Source organism: Oryctolagus cuniculus, chromosome 12 (genome assembly GCF_051225735.1).
Source record: "Oryctolagus cuniculus isolate XC-2025 breed Fujian yellow rabbit chromosome 12, ASM5122573v1, whole genome shotgun sequence".
Taxonomy (NCBI): domain Eukaryota; kingdom Metazoa; phylum Chordata; class Mammalia; order Lagomorpha; family Leporidae; genus Oryctolagus; species Oryctolagus cuniculus.
In genome coordinates this window covers 72,951,897-72,972,312 of record NC_142878.1, presented here as the reverse complement: position 1 = coordinate 72,972,312, position 20,416 = coordinate 72,951,897, and the positions used below count along the sequence as shown (strand labels likewise).

General features: G+C 39.6%; 1 protein-coding gene across 5 annotated transcripts in view; it reads left to right on the top strand.

Annotated features, from left to right (window-relative positions):
* Positions 1 to 20,416, top strand: part of ATP8B4 (ATPase phospholipid transporting 8B4 (putative)) — a 259,760-nt gene that overhangs the window by 92,490 nt on the left and 146,854 nt on the right. For all 5 annotated transcript variants that reach the window (XM_051822381.3, XM_051822379.3, XM_051822380.3 and 2 more), the window contains one exon: positions 15,616 to 15,688. In XM_051822381.3, coding sequence (XP_051678341.3) covers positions 15,616 to 15,688 — 73 coding nt within the window. The remainder of the gene's footprint in view (positions 1 to 15,615; positions 15,689 to 20,416) is intronic.

Here is a 20,416-nt window from a genome sequence, read left to right as displayed (position 1 = left end):
AAAAGCAAATATGCAAAGAACCATGATATAAACCCTTGTAATTGGTATGTAGATTTGTTGATGCTTGGTTTCAAAACTGGTAAAAATCATGTCAAATTAATGTAAGTTCTACCCAACTGTATCCAGTTATTATTTACTCTTCCTGATGTGAAATTTCCTAATTAACCAAGGGGAAACTGCCTGTTAATGATTAGGAACGAAGTTCAGGTGAGAGAAGACTTCTCTCACATATTTTGTCATCTTTTTACAGACTGCAAATGATACTGTAAGACTTTGAAATCTCTGGTGAGAAAGCAGAGAGGGCCCAGAGGAGTGTGAGGCCAGCCAGCCATTGCTCTGAAGCAGGAAAACTTCATCCCAGAGCTGGGTGGAGTACACAATGTAGAGTGTTTCCCAGAAAGCAATTAAAAGGTCAGCTTTCTGGAAGAAATGTTCCATCTTCCTGTTAGAGAAAGCCAGACTCCAGGCAAAAAAAGCTACATATATCTACATTCATGGCATAGAAAACGTCTTCAAGACTTTGAGAGAGAGAAATGGAGAGATTGCATTAGAAGGCACTTATCGTTTACCTTATCTCTAAAACATGAGAAATGGAGCCACCATTTGCCATCCCAGTCCTCAGCTCCCAGACTTTCTGCTGTCCTGGGTGTGTTCAGAGCTGTGATCAATGGGACATGGGGCAGCAGATGTGTTAGGACCTTGGCCAGCAGCCAGGTTTACCTAGGTCAGTTAGGACTGGAAAGAGTGGATTCATTTGGGCAGCCTAGTTCATGACCTAGTTTGGGGCAAGGAAGAGTGTTGCTATTTTTGTTTGCACTCCAATCCTATTGGCTTAGATTGGAGAAATGATAGAGTGCAACAGTAGTGTTAGCCTGGGGCCATTTGAGTTATGTTTCCAGCACTGATAAGACCAGACATATCATGGCTGCTGTAAACCAAAAAGATTTTTAGGTCTGTCATGGTTCTCCAAATATGGAGTACTTTATATGTACCAAAGATGATGAACATTTCATTATGTCTTTAGTTTATATTTCTATGTAATCTAGATACAAATATAGTTTGTGTTTTTTTCAGTATTTATTTTCATCTAGTTGACAGGCAGAGAGAAAGAGGTCAATGAACACTCCATGCTCTGGGTCACTGCCCACATGCCTTCAATGGCTAGGCTGAAGTTAGAACTCCATCTGGGCCTCTAATGTAGGTGACAGATCTTGAGTACTGAGGACTCAGGTATTTGAGCCATCATTTGCTGTCTTGTAGGATACATTAGAAAGAAGCTGGATTAGAAGTGGAGTAGACAGCAGTCACTAGGCACTCCGACATGGGATGTGGTGTTCCAACTAACGGCTTAACCTGATGCACGACCACAGCCCTGCCGCAGTATTTTTTTGGTGATTTTCTGAACACATATTGTTAAATTTCTTTCTAGCAAGTTTGTACCAATTTATCATCTCATGTGAACAAATAAGAGTAGTTTTTCCATTATACCACCAAAACTTTGAGCACTATCTTTTACAGTACAGTTCAACCTGGTAGGTATAAATAAGTGTGTTTTAAGATTTGTTGATTTATGGTAATTTATAGGAAGGGGGTCTATTTCCCCCCATATATCAATTAATTACTTTCAATATTTCTCCTTTCTGTTTATACTCATTACTTATTGTTAGTCTATGTTATTTCTTCATTCAGCTTGCAAATCTATTTTCAATTTTGGCTCCTAACAAAGTCTTCCAGTGGTCAACAGTGGCACTCGTGTTTACAGAGCTAGCACTTCCTGGTCTCTGCCGCTATCATGTGCAGGTTGAATAATGTCTCTCTAAGCAGGACTGGCTTGTTCTAAGCCATCCACATTTCTGTCAGGTTTTTTTCTTTTTTTCAGAAACAGTGCAGATCAAAGCATATTCTTCTTAAACACTCTTCAGTGACTTCCCTTCCCATTCCTTCAAAAGTACCTATTCCGGTGCAGCCTCTAGTTTGTCCTCCTAACCATCTCCAAGCACACCGAATTACTTGCCTTTTAAAAACTTTGTGTTCTTGCCCTTTTCTTTCATCCATCAGGGCTCAGATTCTGCGTCGCCCTCTCCAGAAATCCTTCCAGTGCCTGCTTCAGGCAGGTTGGGTGGTCAGTGCCTTTTTGTGCTCCAATGGCACATTGTAAGTGTCACCAGGATAGGGTCACACACAGCGTTTTTACGTCAGTCTGTCTTAGGCTCTCTCTCTTAACTGTGAGTCGCTTCAGAACAAGAACCATGTTAGGTTTAGTCTCACTGATTGGCCCACTCCCCAACACATAGTAGGTGCACAACGTTTGTGAAATTCAGCAGAATATACTTAATCTTTCAACCCACAATGTGCATTCATGACATAGATCATAATTAAGAAACTGGAAATTTAAAGGCATGTAGACTAGTCGCCTGTAAAAGGTGCATCTTGACAAACATCCGTATGGAGTGTAAGTCAGAAGTACACTCTTTGTGGAGAAAGAACAGTGCTTTTATTCTCTAAACTGCAATGATCCATGTGTCCCTACCCTCTTCCCACACTTTGTGATTGTTCTCTGCTACCCTTTCTTAGGGCCTTCCCAGCAGGTGTAGCCATGTGAAATTATTATTCACTTAGAGCTCAGTATGATGCACACTCATTATGAGTATGTGCAAATAGCTGCTCCATTCAAATATTTATTAACAGATATGTACTGAGTCCCTAATATCTCCTACAGACTAAGGATACAGGCAGAAATGAGTCGACCAGAAAAATTCCTGTTCCAATGAAACTCTCTTCTAGTAGGGAAGACAGACAATAAACAAAATATAAATATATCATACGATTTCAGATAGTTGTAAGTGCAACAAGACAGTAAAATAGGATAGTAGCATAAAGAGTGATGGGACGGGAGGTGGTGAGATGAATTTAAATAGGGTGGCCAGATAAGGCTCCTGGAAGAGGTGAGATCTGAGTTGAGAGACAGCATTATTCATGCCAAGATTTTTGGTAAAAGAAACAACTATACAAGCCCCAAAGTGGAAATGAACTTGACAGTAGGATATCTATTACGGCTGGAGTATTGTGAAAAATATGAGTTTTGAGGGGTTGGCAAGAGCCAATTCTTGTGGGTGAAGATGCAGAATTCCAATTTATGTTCAAAGTAGTAAGAAGCCCTGGAAGGCTTTATGCAGGAATTTGACATGAACAAGATTTTTCTGGGACCAGTGCTGTGGGTTGTACTTTAAGCAGCTATTGCTGGTATATCATATCGGAGTTGTTGGTTGAAGCCCTAGTTACTCTGCTTCCGATCCAGCTTCCCAATAATGTACCTGGAGAGAACATCAAAGATGGCTCAAGTGCTTAGACCTCTGCCACCAACAGTGCAGACTGAGGAGGAGTTTCAGTCTTCTGGCCTTGACCTGACCCAGTTCCAGCTGTTGTGGCTATTTGGGGCTATTTGTTCTCTCTTTTTCTCTGTCACTCCACCTTCCAAAAAAATAATAAATAAGTCTTTAAAATAAGATTTCCTTGGCTGCCATGTGGACTGTGGAATAAAGAAGAAAGTCCAGGTAGAATGATAATGCCAAATTTTTTCCCACTGTTGTGCAGGTGAGATGATAAACCTATGGATTTGGGTGGTGGCAGTGAAGGACAGAAGACAAAATAGGCTGTGGTTGTCATCATCGCCACTACCACCACCCAACATCATCAACATTGAAAACTGATTTACACACACACACACACACACACCCCACTACAATCATTCATTTTCTATGTATTACCTGCCTGCACCCTCTATCAACTACCTGATATTTTTGGATCTGTCCTCATTTTTATTTTTATTTTTGGAATATTTGAAAAGCAAATCCTATATTTCATATCATGCTATCAGTAAATACTTTCTTGTTTACCTGGAACATATAAGAACTTAAAATATATTTAGCTGTAATTCTATTAGTATATCCAACAAAGCAGCAATACTTCCATACTATCTAATGCCATAGACTGTGGTGTATTTTTAAGGTAGAGACAATAGAAGGCTGCTGTATTGAGAATGTTTGAGGAAAGGATTCAAGAATCTAGTTTTTGGCTGATGTTTTAAAGTGGGTAAAATGGAAAGGAACATGTGGTGGTTGATACCTGCCTGAACTGGAAAACCAGAATTCTTTCAAGGTATATAGAATACACTGTTGAAACTTAGCATAGGGGTCTGTCTGGGCTGGAAATATAAATTTTAAGTTCATCTGGCCTTCTAGAATGAGAGTCTATACCCTACATAGTGGAGAAAAGAGCTTTGGACACAATGAGACTTGAAGATGGGAAAAAAAGGAATGGGCTAGCTAAGGGTTTGAGAAAGAATGACTAAGGAACTAAGAGGAAAACCATTAGAATATGGTGTTCTGGATTTAAAGAAAAGGATCTGAAGAAATAGAGTGGCTGACTGTGATGAATAAAGTAAGATTGAGAACCGATCACTGGATTTAGGGACATAAAGAATGACAGGAGAGGCTGAAGTGGAGGGCGGGGGGATAAAGACAAAATCCTGAGTAGAGAAAGCATGGGCTATCAAGATGTGGAGATAGTGTGTCCAGATAGCACTTTTGCAGCCTTGAAATTAAAATAAAAATGTACTGTTCTTTAAATGAGATGCTTCATAAAAACACAAATTTGAAATATTTAAATGTGTATGTTATTTTATAGTTTACAAAATATATACAAAATATATATGTTACAACTTACAGCTTTCAAAAATTTATCTTTTCTAAAACTCATAGATAGATGTTTAAATGTCAGGTGGGCATGTACCATTTTAAGGACTTTAGTCTTAGGAATAAGAGACGTTCTGAGGAATTGACAAGAGCTAATTCTTGTCGGTCATGTTGGGAAATTTAAATTTTTGTCAATTTCTTACCCAAAGTCAAAGGATTGATGGGTGGTTGGACCCAACCCTTTATTTTCTGATTCTATAACATGAGCTCTTGCTACTGTATTATGTCATCTTCTTTCAACATTCTATTTCGATTGACATTCTATTGCTTAAGTGCAAAGATTTTTAAAAATTCATTTCCAACTTTTGGCATATTCTGAACAGAATTTTACTTCTGCAAGTATCAAGATTATCCCTTTAGTGTAACCTTCAAAGGACAGTCTGCCTATAAAATTTTTTAGGTTTTGTTTAAACAATCCATTAAGATGTGTCATACATAAATTTGAAACATTAGCCTAACCTTTGTTTCTCCTCATAATAAAGGTGCGGAGGCCATAAAACTGATGGTACAATGAAAGTGATCAAAACCAGTAAGATTTATCCTGGTCCCAAGAGAATTACGAATGTCATAATTGTTGAAGTCTCAAAAAATGGAGATATTTTACTTACGGCCATAAGCAAATACTGATTAAAATTTGTTGGCATGGTGTTAAGTCATGATTCTGAGGAGACAAGTCTAGAGGGATCAGAGTAATAAAGTCCAGGCATATAGTTTTCAGATGAGCTCACTCTATATAAGGATGAAGTTTGGAATATCTTGAGGAGTAATAGTTCATATATCCTTTACAAGGCAGTCTCTCTGGCCCATCAGTTTTCTCACTGGGCTTTTGATGACAGCTATATGGCAAATAATATAGCACTGAGATCATGCTCCTGAAGCTCAGGTGCTCTTCATTGCTGGAGAGCAGTCAGGACACAGTCACATGCTCCAGGTATCAAAAGACAAAGATGATTTAATTGTGACTATTTAAGAACTAGATTTATATTTTCCCTTTAGCCTCTAGGATCTTGGATAACTACAGCTTGTCCCTAATTCCACTTGGACCTCTGCTCAGAGCAGTGTCTCGCTCAGAGTGCTCATTTTGTGTTTATAAGAGACATCTTGAACTATGGGTGATCAATTAATGAGGAATTCTACTTATGTGTGATCTGGCGCTTCTGAGGAACTCAAGTCAACAAACATTCCAACTAACTTTAAAGTGACATTAAATTTTTTTTGTAAAAGATTTATTTATTTATTTGAAAGAGAGGGAGAGAGGAAAATCTTCCATCTGCTGATTCACTCCTTAGTTGACCGCAACTGACAGGGCTGGGCCAGGCTGAAGCCAGGAGCTTAATCTGGGTCTCTTAAGTGGGTGCAGTGGCCCACTATCTTCCCAGTGCTTTTTCCAGGCCATTATCAGGGAGCTGGCTCAGAAGTAGAGCAGCCAGGACATGAACGGGCACCCATATGGGATGCCGGCATAGCAGGTGGTGGCTTTACTCACTACACCACCATGCTGGCCCCAATATTTATTTATTTTTACTTAAAAAACAGTTCCAAAGGGGGAGGGGGGAGAGGGAGTAGGGGGAGAAGGAGGGAGAGGGAGGAAGGGAAGGAGGGATGGAGGAAGGAAGTGCAAACGTGTACGCAAGAGAGTGCTATCTGCTGGTTCACTCCCAAGTGGCACTCTTTCAGTGGGAGTGTAAATTAGTACCATCATTGTAGAAAAGAATATGAAAGTCCCTCAGAAAATAAAACAGCACCGTAAGTAAGATCTATCCATCTTACTACTGGGGATGTATTCAAGGGAAATGAGACCAGTGTATTGGAGAGACATCTGCACTCTGAAGTTTACTGTTCACAAGAACCAAGAAATGGAAACAGCCTAAGTGTCTATCAACTAATGAATGGATAAAGAAAATGTGGTACATATCCAAAATGAAATACTCTTCAGTCACAAAGAAAGGTTAAATCTTTTTATTTGCAACAACAGGGATGTAACTGGCGGTCATAAAAATATCTATATATGTATTATTTATTTGAAAAAATGACAGAGAGAAAGTTGGGGATGGGGAAGAGAGAGAGTGAGGGATGGAGATTGATCTCCCATTTGCTGGTTCATACTCCAAATGGCTGCAATAGCCAGGCCAGAGTTAGGAGCTGGGAGCTCTATCCACGTCTCCAATGTGGGTGGCATCGGCCTAAGCACTCAGGCCATTTTGGCTGCTTTCCCAGGTGTATTAGCAGGGAGCTGGATTGGAAGCAGAGCATCCAGGACTCAAACTGGCGCTTTGATACGGGATGCTGGTATCTCAGGCAGTGGCTTAATCTGCTGTGCCACAGAGCTTGCTCCTGGAGGTCATTATACTAAGTGAGATAGGCCAAGCAGAAAAAGACATGATCTCACTTGTCTTGGAATATTATAAAGCAAGTTGATTCCATAGAAATCCAGAATATAATGGTGGTTACTAGAAGTTGGAGAGAGTAGGAGGGAGGAAGGCATGGGAAAATGTTGATTAATGGTTATGTACTAAGTTACAGAAAGATAAAAGTAAGACGTTCTGATGTTCTGTTGCACAGTAGAGTGACTATAAACAATGATAATGTATTGTATACTTGTCTAAAAAATAAAGCAGGGGCCAGTGTTGTGGCGTTAAGAGGTTCAGCCACTGCCTGTATATGCCATATAGCATTGCATATGGGTGCCAGTTCAAGTCCTGGCTGCTCCACTTCTGATCCAGCTCCCTGCTAATGTGCCTGGGAAAGCAGTTGAGGATGGCCCACTTGGGCTTTTGTACCCATCTGGGAGACCTAAATTAAGCTCCTGGATCCTAGCTTTGGCCTGGCACAATCCTAGCCATTGAGACCACCTGGGGAGGGAACCAATGGATAGAAGACCTCTCTCTCTCTCTCTCCCCCCATGTCTCCCTCTCTCTCTGAAACCTTGACTTTCAAATAAATAAATCTTAAAAAAAAGCAACAAGAAAGGATCTTGAATGTTTTTACTATAAAAATGATAAATGTTTGAGGATATTTATATGTTTACTGTAATTGGATATTACCTTAATGTATACATGTATTGAAATACCACATGGTACCCCATAAAATGTGCGGTTTCTGTGTGTCAGTTAAAAATAAGAGTATAATTACATAAACACATCAACAGCAAAACTGGAGCACGGGCTCTCACTTGGAGGTGGATGCTCTGTTGTCCTGTGCACACTCCCCTTCAGAACTGCAGAATGTACTTTGCCAGCTACCCCAGCACTGCCCACATACAACCCTCAGCTGCCAGCCCTCTCTGGGAGTTGCCCTTGCCTGAGAACAGTGTTTTGCTCAAGGCCATTCCTGTTTTGTGGCATCCTCCTGCACCCAGTGACTGAATGATGCCAAGGTATTAAGACCTGGCTCCCTCTATCCAGTTCTGGAGAGGAGTTTCAGCAACAGAGCTCACCATGGGCTTGGCTCAGGCTGTTGTCACTACATCAGTGACCCAACTTCTCCCTCTGTCCAAATGCACTTCCGTTACTCCCTCATAGCGGCTACTCCCAAGAGAACTTGCCAATCAACATCTTGCACACAAGTCTCCCCCTGACTGCTGCCTGGAATCCAACCTTCACCTAACTAGCTGCTTTCTCTGTGACCCGTCTACGGCATTTCCTTCAGCATTCATGTGTGAGAGGAGAGATACTAGTCTTCCTTTGAAATAATTTTCCTCTGAATTCCTTATGGACTATTCATCTATTAATGAAAACCTAACTAAAAATTTAGAGAAGACCTTAGAAGATGGATTCTGGGGAAAGGTTTTGATTTTGGGAAATGACGAAAGGGAATATATTCCCTGCATGACATTCAGCAGAAAATTGTTGTTTTTAATGTTCAGGTGAAACTTAGGCAATTGTTCATTTAGTTTCCAAAATACAGAAGCGCAATTGTATTTGTGTGGATGTTTACGTATCCAACTAATGCATGATAGGATTTATATGGATTTACATAAATTACACAGGACATCTACACGATTGATTACATTTTTCTCAGCAAATTGGTAAATTAAATTATCCACACACTAGGACTATGTCTTTCATCATCTCTCCTTTTTCCCACCCTTCCCCCTGGAAAATTGGTGAGAGATCATCTTCAGCAGCTGACCACAAACCTCCCATGAGATTTTTGCCTCTGCATAAGCATTTTGCTTATAAGAAGGGTGAAAAAGGAGGGAAACATCTGTATTCTTCAAAATAAATGGATTCCAAGGATATGAGCATTATGTTCATTCCCAGTGTAATGAGATCCTGCTCACCAGTGCATTGTTAGGGGATTAGGGACAAGCTGTATGTTTTACTCTAGGGCGGCTCTGACAACACTGGGATTGAAAAGAACCAGAAACCGCTGCTGCCCACTGAGCATTTGTGTCAGGGGACCGGGACTGGACTCTGTCTTTGGGTTAGCTGGTTTTCAACACTGCGAGAGTACACTATTGCCATGATCCAATTGTTTCAGCTCCTTGGGAGTCATTTTGTTTTTAATAGGTAATACATAATCACTGGAAAAAATAAAGCCCAGAAGAACAATAAATGCAGATTATTTACAGCATGGATTTTGTAGCCAGACAGACTTGGGTTCAATTCCTGGCCCTGCTTCTTATATATGACCTTGGAAAAGTTTTCTTTTATTCCTATTTTTCCCCTCACTAATTGGCTGTTAAAATGACATTATATGTAAGGCCAAAAAATTTAACAGTAGTGCACAAAAGAGAATACAATGGAAATCCTGTCTCCCTTTTATTTCAGTTTGTCTATTCATTTCCTTTCTCTAAGTGACAGCCACTGAACTATTTCTTGTGTGACTTTCAAGAAATTTTCTGTACATGTAAAATCATATGCATGTGCAAGCACACCCTTGTCACAATACAGAGTTAGAATCCTATGCGTATGCTGTCTTCTTTGAAGACTTCTTTTCACTCTGACACTGTTACTTAGGGCACATTTCACATCAGCATGTATTAGTCTGTCTAAGCTAATAGACCTTATTAACTTTTTAGTGGCTATGCTGTATTTTTTTAAAAGATTTATTTTATTTATTTGAAAGAATTACAGAGAGAGGTAGAGACATAGAGGTCTTCCATCCGCTCGTTCACTCCCCAAATGGCTGCAACAGCCAGAGCTGCGCTGATCTGAAGCCAGGAGCCAGGAGCTTCTTCTGGGTCTCCCACATGGGTGCAGGGGCGCAAGGAATTGGGCATCTTCTACTGCTATCCCAGGCCATAGCAGAGAGCGGGATCAGAAAAGGAGCAGCTGGGATTAGAACCAGCGTCCATATGGGATGCCGGCGCTTTAGGCCAGGGCTTTAACCTGCTGCGCCACCATGCCGGCCCCACTATACTGTATTTCTTAAAAACAATTTACTTGTTTGCATTTTATTCAAAAGTCAGACATACACACATACAATGAGAGAGAGAGATAGGCAAGAGATATCAATCCTCTACCTGCTGGTTCACTCCCCAAATGTGTGCAACTCCAGGGATGGGCCAGGTTGAAGCCAGGACCTGGAATTTAATCTGGGTCTCCCATGTGGGTGGCACCTGCTGCCTCCCAGGGTGCACATTAGCAGGAAGTTGGAGGTGGAACTCAAAACCATGCACTCCAACACACTGCCAGAGTCCCAAGCACTGTCTCAGCTGCTATACCAAATACCTGCACTGACTGGGTAGATGAACTATGACGAAGTATAGTATTGTATATCTGTCTAATTCCTATTGATGGACATTTTAATGGCTTCTATTTGATTTGTTTTACAAACAATGCTCCAGTAAACATCCTTGTAAATTTATAAGTATGCCTCTGTATGATCAGTTCTTTAAAGTAGAATATATCATAATGTATGGGTATGTAAACTTTTGACTGATATTGCAAAATAGGGCAAATGTCTCAATTTCTCTGAATCTTCATGTCTCATTCTGTAAAAATTGCAATAGAAATAGAAAAAAATAAATATAATATAGCAATACATATAGAAATGATAGAGTTCAAATTTAATAGAGGTGCCATTTAGTTTTATTTCACTGCCCTGTATGTGATGGGGTTGTTTTAGTCCCTGGAGTACAGTTAAATATGAAATACATGCTGTTAGGATTCTTATTTGACATTCAGTAAAATGCTACCATCCAACAAATAGTTTTGTAAATACTGATTCTATATTTCTTTATCATTCAATATTTATTATTTAAAGATTGATTTTTTATTTTAAAGCCAAAGTGATAGAGAGGGAGAAGCAGAGAAAGAAAGAGATCTTTCATTTGTTGGTTACTTCTCCAAATGTCCACAGTAGCCCAGGATGGGCCAGGTTGAAGCTAGGAGCCTGAAACCCCATTTGTGTCTCCCATGTGGGTGGTAGAGGCTTGAGTACATGTGTCATTTTCTTTTGCTGTCTCAGGCATATTAGCAGGGAGCTGGACCAGAAGTGGAGCAGCCAAGACTTGAACTGGTGCTTCCATATGGAATGCTAGCATTACAGGTGGTGGCTTCACCTGCTGCACCACAACGTTGGCCCCTCAATAAATATTTGAGGCCTGCTATGAGCTAGGTATCGTTCTGAAGATAAAATGTTGAACAACACGAAGTCTATCTGAGTAAGGGATTACTTTTGTGTGTTATAGGTCTCTCATTTGCTGGAGAGTAAAGAGACCAAGCTTAGCTTAAGTGAATTGGTTGGTTTATTAATAGAGATAAATCATGTTGACCTTTATTATCCTTTCTTTCTAGTACTTATCATGAAGCTTTGGAGGACATTCTCTGTTTTAGGAGTTTATATTGCTAGTAGAAAGTCAGGAGCAGTAGGTTAGGGAAAGGATGATTGGAGCCTGAGGAACATCTATCCTCCAGCTTCAACAGGGGGCTAGTATCTTGCTCAAGATAAACAGCTGATTTGTCATCTGTGGAGCCAATAGTTGAGTGCCATGGAGACTGGGAGGTGCTATCTCACTTTCAGATTTGTATTTTTTGAGGAGTTTTTCATCAGTCTAACAGCTCTTAACAAATTGGACCTCATTAGTTTCAGATAAGTTCATGAGGAATTATTAGTACAGTAGTGATTTCTCTCCCCTTTTTTTAGAAATCAGATTTTTTTGTTGTTCTGAGAGGAGGGATATATTAATTCTAGTTGCCATTGTGTGACAGTTTAACTCCACATGTTTTATGGTACCTTTGGAATTTATATTTTCTCAATATTTTTCCCAGATTTTGGCTTATATGTCAATTGACTTGTGAGTTTACTAAGGTAAAGGTTATGCTTTTGTTTTGCTTTTGAAAAACCTAGTTCTAAGAAACATTAACTAGATTATGTCCTTTTTTATAATCTGAAATAGTTATATGAGGATATTGAAAATTGAGCTCCAGTTAAGAAATCTTGGTATTTCAAGTGCAGTTAAGTGAATTAACGTGTTCTTGGAATGTTTATGTACTACAATTCTTCTATTAGAGAACGAGGGCTTTCCCTAGCAAAAGTAAAAGCAAAGTTTGCAGGTGCTGAGTCCTTGGAGCCAAGTGTCATCCTCACAGCCCACAAGGTCATCCTGTGTCTTAGCAGAGCTATGATGCGTAATTGCTTCCAACATGAGCCCAAGAACAGCTGCGCCACACATGGAAGCCCAGGGAGTGTCTGTTTTCATTGTTTCAGGGTGATGATGAAACCCAGTCACTATACAAATTAAAATCTTAGAAGTCTAGAAATATTTGGAAGATGAGCTTTAAAGCAAATCTTCCTGTCTGGTTCTCTAATTCTGTTTGGATGTCTTTGATGTTGTGTTGTTGTCAGTGGTAGTGGTAGTGGGTATGGCAAGAAAAATGGTTGAATTCAAAATATCGATGGCTTAAATTTATTTTCAGGTCTTTATTAATTTCTACTGGTTCAGTAAGTTTGAATACTGCTCTAGATATGACCCCTACTACTCATTAAATGTATCTCTGGGTTCCTAGTTAAGTGTGGTTGCCTGTTTGGTAAGATAGAAATAGGAAATAACATTAAACAAAATTCTCCTCTGATTGTATTATACACCATTTTCCTGGGGCTTAGGGCCCAGGACAAGAAGATCCAGGTTCTGACAGGTCAGAGGATGATTTGGAGTTGTTTGTGAGTTTGTCTCCTTTACTCACAGTGGGGGTGAGAAATGCAGAAGGAACAGCTACTTATCCCTTCATGGTGGTGGGGCCACAGGAGGTATCTGCCTTTGTGTCCATGGTGGTGGTTGGACACATACGTCTACATACTTTCACACGTAGCCACATACAGTTGCACATCCACAAGCAGCCGCATCCAACAACCACATATGTGTGTCCACATCCACCCACAAGCAGCTACATCTAAACTTGCCTCCAATTGCTTATATGGATTTAGACAACAGTGGCCCAGAGCCAAACCATTACATAACAGGCTTGTGGGCAGATAGCCAAGCAAGTGGGTCTGTCAGTTACCATGACACCAGTTACCACAGAGACAGAGATATTGGAGCACAGAGATAAGGGGGCAAGGACAAAAGGCATGGGAACTTGATAAACACCATCTTCCCAATGTGCACACTGGCTGTTTAACAGGTATATATTCAAATAAGAGGTTAACCAAGACATCTCACACAACCATGGTTTATGAAGATCCCTAGTCCCCCTTTCTGCAAAACTCTAATTGCTGTATGTCAAGTGTTACTTTCTCCTTTCTAAAGTTTTCTGTTTTGTACTTTTTTCTCTTATTATACTTTGCATTTTCAGCAACTTGTTGATTTTTTTTTCATCCTCTTACTTTGCAGGGGTTATGCTATCTTTTGTAGGATGCTACCCACAAATCTGACAGATGTATCTGCTTGTCCATTGTTTGGGTTATTGATGAGGCAGTTGGGAGAGTGCGGGGCTTAGGGTTAATATTCAGGGAATAATGCTTGCTGCTTCTTGTGTGGTACTTCACAGAGTGTTCAAGTAGGAGCAATTGGCATTTGGAAATAAACCTTAATGTCACCTCAGCTTCTTCCTGAAGCAGGTGCAATTTCAATGGAGACTTCAAGGCAATTCAGTAGCAGTGCAATTTCTATACTAAACACACAATCTCCTTCTTCCTACATTCACATCCACTTTTTCTGAGACACAGTATCCCATGAGAAATGTCACTAATTCTCCAAAGAAGGCAGCTCCAGGAGAAATAAACCAGCACATATCTGTACCTGCGAAGATAAAATTAAACATAGAAGCCTTGCTATGTGCTCCCACTGTCATTTCACTAGATAAAGTGCAGAAAAGTGTGGCATTGGAAAAATGGTTGAATTCTGGCTAGAGATGAAAATGCTGCAGTTGAAAATTTTCCAGAACAACATGTACTTGGATCCATATTAAAGAAAAATTCTCTGAGTGTTTAAGCCAAGTGACCCAGCAGGGTTGATAGTGAGAGCATATTTCACAGTTGTATAAATATTTAAAACCACTTTCCAGCCTATAAAACAAGTAAATTAGGTTATTTTTTAAAACCTGCACAATGAAATTAACCTGCCCAGCTTAACTTGTTGGGAAAACCTGCCGCCCTCATCTCAGCCCTTTCTTCTAGGAGGGAATCCCTGGGAAAGTAGTGTGATGAAAACTTCCACCTTAGAAAACAAGGCTGGTTTACATGTCAGGGAGTTTCAGAGGGTGCGTTTAGCACCCATGCCACAGGTGGTCTGTTTCCAGAGGGCTGGTTTGGCTTTGGGAAGCTGGGACTAACTTGTCACTAAGGGGTTAGATCACATGTATACAATAGTTTTCATTATAACTCCCTTTGAACTTGGTGAAGAGTAGGCGAGGGGCTTCATTATATACCTGAGCTTTATTATTTTTTTAAGATTTATTTATTTATTTGAAAGTCAGAGTTACACAGAGAGAGAAAAGAGAAGGAGGGGAGGGAGGGAGGGAGAGAGAGAAGAGAGAGGGAGAGAAAAAGAGGTTCACTCCCCAGTTGGCCGAAATGGCTGGAGCTGCGCCGATCCGAAGCCAGGAGCCAGGAGCTTCCTCCGGGTCTCCCACAAGGGTGCAGGAGCCCAAGCACTTGGGCCATCTTGTACTGCTTTCCCAGGCCACAGCAGAGAGCTGGATTGGAAATGGAGCAGCCGGGACTCGAACCAGCGCCCACATGGGATGTCGGTGCTTCAGGCCAGGGCGTTAACCCGCTGCACCACAGTGCCGGCCCCTATACCTGAGCTTTAAAACAAGCTGTGCAATGTGTTGGCTGTGTTGTTACTGTCTGTTCTAAGCAATAGCAGTTTCAGCCTGTTAGAATGTCACCAATCCATCCTCAGTGTTGTGGGTGATTTGTAGGTGGTTCTTCTCATCAAGTCTTTGATCATCCACAGTTGTTCTTGTCCTTTTCAAATTTGTTTATAACTTTTTTTTCTTCTTTATGCATTTTAACTATTGCCCTGGATCATTCTTTCTTGCCACTGTTTCATCTTCACTTTTCTCCTCCAGTTAAATAGACTTCTGAGACAATGGCAGTGATGTTGCTGTGTTTATTAATGAGTTTGAAATGAATGTCGATGATTGAATGCATGTAGTGTTTGCAGATGCTGCTTAAAGCTGCATGGGATGGTGGACGAGTGCTCAACCATGAGTTTGGCATCTTGGGTTTAGCCCATGGATACCACTAACTTGTTGGGTATTCTTGGGCAAATTACTTTACCTCTCTGGGTCTTGGTTCTCACATCACTGAGGCAAAGAACTTCATTATATAAGGTGCTTTCAAATTTAATTTTCTAGGAAAGTCTTATCTGCTTTCTCTAGATCTGATACTACATGTGAATATATTTCCTTGATTATACTTCTGATTTTTTCTCCATTCTTGAAAATAATAATTTTGGTTTTGTTTTCAGACTGCAGAATGAAAAATGGATGAATGTCAAAGTGGGAGACATCATTAAATTAGAAAATAACCAATTTGTTGCTGTAAGTATTCAATATTATTTAAAGAATTTATCTAATGTGTTTGCACTTACAAATTTAGTACATCCATAATAATCTAAAGAAATTAAGAAGGGAATACCAGTGTATATTCATAAGCAGTCTCAATTATAAAATGTTTGAAAAGATGAATAGATTTATGGCTTCCAATAACATGGTAGCTCAGGTAAGAATAGTGATTATCACTTTGTCTATTTCCTTAGGGACCTATCGTTACAAGAGATATTGTCAGGAACCATCAATCATTTTTAAAAAACTTCTGAGTACCTTAAAAATAGTTTTCTCTCACCTATTTTGAATACTATTATTTAGTTCTGTGATTAGTGCTTCTAATTTTTCCTTTCTGAATAATCATAAAATTATTATTGATTATGTTTAGTTAATAAAATGTTAATGAAGTCTTTGTATATCAAATGACACTATAATATATATTCTCAATCTCCCTATGTTGCAATTTCCTTAATAAAATTCTTTCAACAATTACTAAAATATATGCAACTACTGTAGTTAAAATAAAATTTAGGGTGACAAAGATAACTAGAGATTAAAAATTTGAATTGCAATTTTTATGTCAAACATATGTTAGAATACCTATGAAAATGTTTGTATTGAGTATAATTTTGTACAACAAGTTGTAGCATTCATTACATTTGAGTAATTTTACCACAGGGGTGAAATATGGCCCTAAGATCTATTTACATGAATAACAACTGAATTAGGACTCCCAAACATTCCCACTCAGCAATAGTCTTCTTTCAGGAACACGCTTTCTTTGTAGACTGAGTTTGTTGGGTCAGCCATTGCTAAGAAACGACTCAGTGAAGGGTCCATACATAAAAGCACTCACATTTTAAGTAGGGAAATGCTTATTTTTCTGGCAGCCTCAATGCTTTAGAAAATAGCTGAGAACCAAAAATAAGCAAGACCAGCTGAAATGAGGTCTTAAAGTCATGGCTTGTGTTCCTTATTCGTAGGACAATCTGTAAGGTCCTCACAATCTATTTAATATTATTTTAGACACATCTAAATGAGCTTGTCTGGCTTATTTTCCAGCTCATTAGAGATTAGGAACCCTGTGCTAGGAGGTGATGTCAGCTAGCAGAATGGGCCTGGTAGGTGGGCTCAGAGTACCTAATATGGAGACAGTGGATGGGGAACTGGTGAGAACTGAGTCTTTGCTCCCTTCCTCCAGTGAGAGCAAATACTTTATCTTTTTTGATTTTGTTTTTTTTCACATGCCAAACCAGAGTGCTAGACAATTGTATGTTTTCAGATATCCCTTTCAGTTCTTATGTGCTATGATTCTCTTAATTGAGACAGGCTACAAGATCCTTGAAATCAAAGTGCATGTTGATTTGACTGACATCTAGTGCCATGTTATATCATAGGGAGCATTCAATAAATGTTGGTTGAATGAATAAATATCCATCTTTTATAAGAAGAAGACAAAAAATGATAAGTGGATATAAATTCTCAAAATTCAGAGTATAATGGATCACAGGAGTAACAGTAAATAGATCTATATGTCCTAATGAAGAAAAGATCACATATAGTCAAGATTCTTTTTTATGAAGAAAGGATTCTATGTAGCACATTTTAGTCTATTCTCAAAATGGATACAATGGGAGAGTTTTGGTGCTTCTAAGTATATAACCTTAAATTTTTATTTTTTATTATTTTTTTTTATTTTTATTTTTTGACAGGCAGAGTGGACAGTGAGAGAGAGAGACAGAAAGAAAGGTCTTCCTTTTCCGTTGGTTCACCCCTCAATAGCTGCTGCGGACGGCGCACCGTGCTGATCTGAAGCCAGGAGCCAGGTGCTTCTCCTGGTCTCCCACATGGGTGCAGGGCCCAAGGACTTGGGCCATCCTCTGCTGCCTTCCTGGGCCACAGCAGAGAGCTGGCCTGGAAGAGGAGCAACCGGGACAGAATCTGGCATCCTGACCGGGACTAGAACCCGGTGTGCCAGTGCTGCAGGTGGAGGATTAGCCTATTGAGCCGCAGGGCCAGCTGATAACCTTAAATTTTAAAAGGAAACTTGCCTATGAGGAATTCTCAGATGTGTGCATTCAAATTTTTTTGGGCAACTACTTTATGCCAAATGGTGCTATGTTATAAAGGAATCATTACTCTGGTGCCGTGGCACACTCAGCTAATCCTCCACTTGCAGCGCCAGTACCCCGGGTTCTAGTCTTGGTTGGGGCACCGGATTCTGTCCCGGTTGCTCCTCTTCCATTCCAGCTCTCTGCTGTGGCCTGGGAAGGCAGTGGAGGATGGCCCAAGAGCTTGGCCCTTGGGCCCTGCACCCCATGGGAGACCAGGAGAAGTACCTGGCTCCTGCCATCGGATCAGCGCAGTGCGCCATCCTCAGCAGCCATTGAGGGGTGAACCAACGGAAAAGGAAGACCTTTCTCTCTGTTTCTCTCTCTCACTGTCTAACCTGCCTGTCAATAAATAAATAAATAAATAAATAAAGGGATCAGTAAAAACTATACTTGCTCCATGGAAGAATTGGAAGTATTCCCACCAAGATCTGGAACCAGACAAGGATTCACACTCTCACCACTGCTATTCAATATAGTCCTGGAAGTTTCAGCCAGAGCTGTTAGGCAAGAAAAAGAAATCAAAGAGATACAAGTTTGGAAGAAGGAAATCAAACTATCACTATTTGCAGATTACACGATTCTGTATCTGGGGGATCAAAAAGACTCCACTAAGAGACTATTGGAACTCATGAAAGAGTTTGGTAAAGTGGCAGGATATAAAATTAACACACAAAAATCAATAGCGATTGTATTCACAGACAACATCATGGCTGAGAAAGAACTTCTCAGATCAATCCAATTCACAGTAGCTACAAAAAATTAAATACCTTGGAATAAATCTAACCAAGGACATCAAAGACCTCTATAATGAGAATTACAAAACATTAAAGAAATAAATAGAAGAAGACACAAAAAAATGGAAAAATCTTCCATGTTCATGGATTGGAAGAATCAATATCATCAAAATATCCTTTCTTCAGAAAGCAATTTATAGATTCAATGCAATACCAATCAAAATACCAAGGACATTCTTCTCAGATGTAGAAAAAACGATGCTGAAATTTATTTGGAGGCACAGGAGTCTCTGAATAGCTAAAGTAATCTTCTACAACAAAAACAAAGCTTTAGGCATCACAATACCAGATTTCAAGACATACTACAAGGTAGTTATAATCAGAACAGCCTGGTACTGTCACAAAAGCACATGAGTAGACCAATGGAACAGAATAGAGACTCCAGAAATCAATTCATGTATCTACAATCAACTTATCTTTGACAAAGAAGCTAAAATGAATCCCTGGAGCAAGGACAGTCTCTTCAACAAATGGTACTGGGAAAACTGGGTCTCTGCATGCAGAAATATGAAGCAACACCCCTACCTTACACTTGCAAAAACTCCACTAAAAATGAATCAAAGACCTAAATTTATAACCTGATACCATCAAATTATTAGAGAACATTGGGGAAACCCTACAAGACATTGACATAGGCAAAGACTTCTTGGAAAAGACTGCAGAAACACAGGCAATCAAAGCCACATTGACAAATGGGATTACATAAAATTGAAAAGCTTCTGTACTGCAAAAGAAACACTCAGGAAAGTGAAGAGGCAGCTGACGGAATGGGAGAAATTATTTGCAAACTATGCAACTGACAAAGGATTAATATACAGTATATATAAAGAGCTCAAGAAAACAACAACAGAGCAAATAATCCAGTTAAGAAATGGGCAAAGGACTTAAACAGACATTTTTCAAAAAGAGGAAATCCAAATTGCCAACAGACACATGAAAAAATGCTCAGGATCGCTAGCCATCAGGGAAATGCAAATCCAAACCAGAATGAGGTTTCATCTCACCCTCATTAGAATGGCTTTCATACTGAAATCAGTAAACAACAAATGCTGTCAAGGATGAGGGGGAAAAAGGTACTCTAAGCCATTGTTGGTTGGAATGTAAACTGATACAGGCATTGTGAAAGACAGTATGGAGATAACTCAGAAATGTGTATATGGACCTACCCTATGACCCAGGCATCTCACTCTTGGGAATTTGCTCAAGGGAAATTAAATCAGCATATGAAAGAATTATCTGTACCCCCATGTTTACTGCAGCTCAATTCACAACAGCTAAGATATGGAATCAACCCCAATGTCCATCAACTGAATACTGGATAATGAAATTACAGGATATGTACACCATGGAATACTACACAGTGATAAAAAAGAAATCCTGTAGTTTGCAACCAAATGGATGCAACTGGAAAACATTATACTTAGTGAAATAAGCCAATCTCAAATGTACAAATACCTTATGTTCTCTCTGATCTGTGGTATCTAATAGAATACCTAAAACGTAATCCATGGAAGTGAAATTGACACTTTGAGATGCAATGACTTTGAACAGCCCTTGTCTGGATTGTTGAGGAACAGTTTTGTTTTTTTTTTCATAGTATTTGTTGAACTCTTTATTTAGCATAGGTTTAATCTTATATGTATAAAGTTAATTGAAAATCTTAGTAAATATAAGAATGGGAATAGGAGAGGGAAGAGGAGGAAGGGTGGGAGTGCAGGTGGGAGGATAGGGTGAGAAGAATGACTATATTTCTAAATTTGTATTTATGAACTACATGAAGTGTGCATACCTTAAATAAAATGTTTCAGGAAAAA